General features: G+C 51.6%; 1 protein-coding gene and 1 pseudogene across 1 annotated transcript; one reads left to right on the top strand and one right to left on the bottom strand.

The window, feature by feature from the left end:
* Positions 1-1,529, top strand: part of LOC113960484 — a 7,658-nt pseudogene extending 6,129 nt beyond the window's left edge.
* Positions 1,530-3,609: 2,080 nt separating this feature from the next.
* On the bottom strand, positions 3,610-4,581 carry LOC113960485 (olfactory receptor 14J1). The gene has a single exon (XM_027670090.1). The coding sequence runs from the start codon at positions 4,579-4,581 to the stop codon at positions 3,610-3,612; it is 972 nt and encodes a 323-aa protein (XP_027525891.1).
* Between the last annotated feature and the right edge of the window lie 1,168 nt (positions 4,582-5,749).

Below are 5,749 nucleotides of genomic sequence, written 5' to 3'. Positions count from 1 at the left end.
TCTCCTTCTCCTTCTCCTTCTCCTTCTCCTTCTCCTTCTCCTTCTCCACTCCTCTTGGTGCCTGCAGAGTTGTTTCTCCCCTATTTCTCTCACTGCTCTCTCAGTTACAGCACCCTGGATTTTATCCTTTCTCCCAAGTGTTATCACAGAGGTGCCTCTGGAATTGCTTTTTGGCTCAGCTTTGGGCACTGGCTGGTCCATTTTGGAGCCATCTGAAACTGGCTCTCTCTGACAGAGTCAACTCTTGCTCTCCTCTTCCCTAAGGGAAACCTGCAGCCCCCTCCCTGCTACCAAACCTGATCCACAGGGTCATTCAAGTGTCCAGGAATACAGGAGGTCATTGATCCTATTATTCCTCAGGCTGGTTAAACAAGACTTTGTCCTCTTCCTGTCCCTGACTGCAGGTTCTTTCTGTCAGAGCAGAGTTGGGCTGGACCTCAGCCGTGCTTTGCTCCAGAGCCTGCTGGGGTGGGGGCAGATGGCAATGGCAGAGGGACTGAGGTGGCCCAAGGAGAGCAAACCCTGCAGTCCCCAGGGCCAGAGAGACACAGGGCTGGGCTGGGCAGCCTGGCAGGACAGGGCTTTGCTGCCTGGGGGGTCTCTGCCACTGTGGAGGGCCTGGAGGCTTCAGGTGACTCTGATCTGCAGGAAGGACAAGGTGCTGATGGAAATGTCTTTGGCTTTGGATATCCTGTGATCCAGAAACACTGTGAAAATCACTGGTCTGTTCCTTGGCTGCAGCATCACAGGGATGGCTAAGGGTTATCAAGCATTGGAACAGAATGTCCAGGGAAGTGGTTGAGTCACCTCAGAATCATAGAATTGTTAAGGTTGGAAAAGACCTCTGAGATCACGGAGTGCAACCATTAACCCAACACTGGCATCTTCACCACTGAACCGAAGTGCCACAGCTCCATGTTTTTTGAACACTTCCAGGGATGGTGACTGTAAGACCCAAGGTTTGAACTGTGAGCTAAGCAAAGGGGTTTTATTTTGAAAAATATAAAAATCTTTGAAAAGGGTCTTCAGTTCTCATAATGCCTTGAGAGAGACCACAAGGGAGAAGACACTGCACATGTTTTCTCAAGCGGTCAAAAAACACACTTTTACTGGCAAACTTCAGGAACTAAGGGAGCTTGGCAAAAGGTTATAGGGCAAAATTCAACTAGAATAGAGCATTCCCCAAAGCATTGACTTATCACAAGCCAACCCATCCCAGCCAGCTGGATGGTTTACTGACAATGTGTCCCGAGGGGCGGCACCTCCGATGCCATAGAAACCCCTCCCCCTGGATTAGGAAAGCTTTGGAATTCAGGAGCTGTTCCAGTGGAGCATGAAAATGAACAGCAATTTTCCTAAAGCCCAGCCCCAAGCAGAACCAAGCCAGGCCCCATCAGCGGCAGAGCAAAGGTCCCCCCGTCGCTGTGTCCCTGTGGTCGCTGAGGCAGCAGCGCAGGCCCGAGGCGGTGCCGGGTCCCGGTGCAGCCGGGGCAGAGCGGCGGCTGCGCGAGTGGCAACCCCGGCGGTGAGTGCGGCAGCGCCGTGGGAGCGGCGGCTCCGGGCACAGAGGCCGGCGGCAGCCGCTGTGGCTCATGGAACCAAGTGGCCATTGGGCCTCCTGGAATCAACAAGGCCGGTGGGACCCTGGGGAGCCTCTTGGAGCCAAGGGAACCCTGGTATGTTTTGGAACATCCTGGAATCAAGGGGCCATTGTGACACTGTAGGGCCTCATGGAACCAATGGAATCTTGGGACATAGTTGAAACTCAAATCATCAGGGCCATTGTGACACTCCAGAACCTCATGGAACCAAGGATCTGTTGTGACACTGAGAGGCCTCATGGAACCAAAGGAACCCTGAGAGTTTTTGGAACCTCATAGAATCAAGGGGCCATTTCTGGCAGGATGCTCTGCTCTGATAATACCTAAACAATGGTCAGAGAATGCAAACAATGCAAGCTCTCTGTGGTGAGTTACTGCTGGTGTCATAATGCTGGTTTTAATGTTGAATTATGCTAAACCCAAAATGCTTCATGAAACTTCAAACACACATCCAGTTTTTCGAAGCAGGATTTGACAGATAAGCTGCTCCCTGGCCTGCAAATATGTCTGGCAGTCAAACCCTTGATAACTGTAAAAGCCCCGTCTAACTTTCCTGTAGCAGATTCTTCCCCACCCTTCCTTGAAGTGTGTGGAGCTTCTGCCATGAAGCAGGGACAGCTTTTCATGGTCACTGCACAAGGGTTAAGTGAAAGAGAGAGAACTACCCCCTGTGGTTGTGGGGTGAGTTACCTCAATCTCTGCTTCAGGATTGTTTCTTTTTGCTGGCTTTGATCCAATTGCTTTAATAGAATGACTTTGATAGACTGCACTGTCCTATCTTACACTATACTGCTAGGAGTTTTTTAGCTTTTATAATTTGAAGTAAATAACTCTCTTTAAGGTCTTTAGTCTGTTCAATTGTGTGATAAATTTTCTGTTCATTTGTCATAATAAATAATTCATTTTATAGAAATATTTCTGATTTGCCATCACTAAAACCTGCAGGACAAAGTGATTGAATCACACCTCTATAATTCCTTCAGTCGAAACCAAAATCTGAGTCTGAGATTGGATCCAGACACAGCCAGGCTCCTCTCTGAGAAGGAATTTAGAAAGCAAGGGGGTCCTTTCTGCCCCTTGTAGCTCAACGAGACGGCTTCTGCCATCAACTTTGTCTAAGCCTTCCACCCCCCAGCCCCAAGCCATGACACATGGGCATGTCTTGTCCATGCAGTGCAAACATGGACTCCTGAGCTGGTCATTTGCTGTCCCTCCTTGGAGGGAAGAACAAGCCCAATGGCCTGGGGTGAGAGGTCAGTGCTGGGAGCGGCGCTGGCTGTGCCAGGGCACTGCTGGGTGCCCCCACCCTGAGCACTCCCAGCCTTGTGCTGGTCACTGCTGTTTTCCTCTGCAGGGCGTTGTGTTGGGCACATCCTGGAGAGCCAAGTGGAAAGCAGATGGAAGCTTTGAGGCCCTGGCCTGAGGAGATGCCCCTGCAGGATGGCAGTGCTGCTGCAGAGGTCAGCTCTGTGCCAGCAGTGCCCGTGGCTGTCCCTGCCTGCAGTCCCTGGACAGTCCTGCAGCAGGACTGGCACCGACTGCCAGAGCACTGAGGCTCCAACAACACAGGGCTCTGCAGGACAGTGTGGAAGGGAAGGGAGAGGAGACCACGCAGGAGAAGGGCTGCTACTCCCTGGCAGTGCTGCTCTGCTGGGACTCTTTTGTGGCCCAGCTCTGCACAGAGGCACCGACCCTGCAGCTGCAGAGAAGTCAGAGAGGAAAGATGTGAGGCAAACAAGTCAATGCAGAGTTCTTTATTTGGTTTAAGCACACAGTGAGTACAATTCCCAATTTGTACAGTCTGTGGGCCAGTCTAGAAAGGCAAACACTGAATTGAAAATGGTGTTTATATATATATACTTTTGTAATACATGTCTTTATATATATCTTTATACATATAAAGATCTTTTGATGTGAACAAATTCTCACAAAAATTACAACCCTACCAGGAGTAAAAAGTAGAGAAGATATGTTGGGCCTTTAATGAAGTACATAAAAGGATTGGTTATTAATGAGGTACATAACATGGAGAAGTAGGAGAGTTTATTGCTTCTGAAAAACACCCAGTTATCAGTTTCCTCATGGCATCCTTGAGTTCCTGGTTCCTGAGGCTGTAGATGAGGGGGTTCAGTGTTGGAGATACCACTGAGTACATGAGTGACACAATAAGATCCAGAGATGGGGAGGAGATGGAGGGGGGCTTCAGGTAGGAAAAGAATAAGGTGCTGAGAAACAGAGAGACCACAGCCAGGTGAGGGAGGCAGGTGGAAAAGGCTTTGTGCCGCCCCTGCTGAGAGGGGATCCTCAGCACAGCCCTGAAGATCTGCACATAGGAGAACACAATGAAAATGAAACACCCAATCATTAAACAGGCACTAAACACAATGAGCCCAAGTTCCCTGAGGTACCCTGAGTGTGAGCAGGAGAGCTTGAGGATGTGTGGGATTTCACAGAAGAACTGGCCCAGGGCATTGCCCTGGCACAGGGGCAGGGAAAATGTACTGGGTGTGTGCAGCAGAGCAATGAGAAACCCAGCGGCCCAGGCAGCTGCTGCCATGTGGGCACAAGCTCTGCTGCCCAGGAGGGTCCCATAGTGCAGGGGTTTGCAGATGGCAACGTAGCGGTCGTAGCACATGATGGTGAGGAGGGAAAACTCTGCTCTAAGAAAGATTATGTAGACAAAAACCTGTGCAGCGCATCCTGTGTAGGTGATGGCTCTGGTGCTCCAGAGGAAATTGTGCATGGCTTTGGGGACAGTGGTGCAGATGCAGCCCAGGTCTGTGAGGGAGAGGTGGAGCAGAAAGAAGTACCTGGGGGTGTGCAGGAGGTGGTTGCAGGCTACGGCGCTGAGGATGAGGCCGTTACCCAGGAGGGCAGCCAGGGAGATGGTCAGGAAGAGCCAGAAGTGCAGGAGCTGCAGCTCCCGCCTGTCTGCCAGTGCCAGGAGGAGGAACTGGGGCATGGAGCTGCTGTTGGACATTTGATGCCTCAGGGTATGGTTTTCTGTTGAGGTAAAAAAGGCAGAACTGAATTAGGCCAGACTCAATCAGTAAAACATCTTGCATGTCTCACAGCAATTCAACATTCAGGGCCTCTTTTCAGGAAGATCTCTCTGCATCCCTCTCCCCGAGCTCTGGGGTTTGCTGGCTGAAGGGGGCACTGAGAGCAGGGACCCTGGAGTGGGCTCCCGAGGAATCCTTTGTGCTGTGCAGTGAGAGGCCACTTGGAGCACAGGGTGACCTCCAGTTAAATGCACTTGTGATGTATCAAAGTGTTTCCAGAACTGCTGGTCACAGTTTGCCCAAGGGCAGAACAGAGGGAGGAGATTTGGGGAACTTGATTTTGTTCTAGTTCCTCTTGCCCGGAATGAGTTTGGATGGTTGAAATCTCTGACATTTCTAATGTGCTCCAAGGGAAATCTTGTGAATCCTGAGAGGCAAAGGGATGGTCTCTTGGTGCAGAGACAAGAGCTGGCCATCTTTGCTGTTCACAGCTGCCCCTGGCTGGCAGCTTGGAGCTGAAAGGGGGTTGGCCCTTAGGAATTCCCTGTAAAAAGAAACAAGGCACTTCTGGGAGCAGAGGAATCCTGGTTCAAAGAGCACATTTACAGAATCCTTGCCTTTCCTCAGGATGCCTGATTAGGATCTCATCTCTATCCTCCCAGACTGCCACACACAGGGATCATTGCAGCTCCCAAGTACGGCTGCCCAGAGCAGTTGCATGGATTTAGCACTGAGGAGTTTTCTCCATGGGGATCCTGTGCAGTACAGAGATACTACGGCAGAGCTGTGCCCTTCTGGAGGGCACCTGCAGCCCTGCAGGACACCCAGGCAAACAGCTGAAGACCCTGAAGGTGCCTGGAGGGCACTTGGGCACTTGGCTCCCACAGACACATCCCCACAGCAGCACCCAAAGAGGTTGTGTCTGCACAGGAATCTGCCCCCTCCAAACCCCACACTGGCTCAGAAAAGCCAGTGGTGAGAACAAGGAGAGCCCAGGCAGCAGGGGATGGCAGGGAAATGCCACAGTGCTGCTACCAAGGGAGGAGGGACACAGAGAGACAGCTGGAAATCAGGGCCTTGTCCTTGCCTGGGCTCTGGCTGCTGCAGGGCAATGCACAGCCCAGCCCCCGTGGGTCTGAGGGCACA

The sequence above is a fragment of the Corapipo altera genome, unplaced genomic scaffold (assembly GCF_003945725.1).
Source record: "Corapipo altera isolate COAL_440 unplaced genomic scaffold, ASM394572v1 61479, whole genome shotgun sequence".
In the NCBI taxonomy this organism is placed as follows: domain Eukaryota; kingdom Metazoa; phylum Chordata; class Aves; order Passeriformes; family Pipridae; genus Corapipo; species Corapipo altera.
Note: the sequence above shows the minus strand (reverse complement) of the source record. Positions and strands in the feature narration are given on the sequence as shown.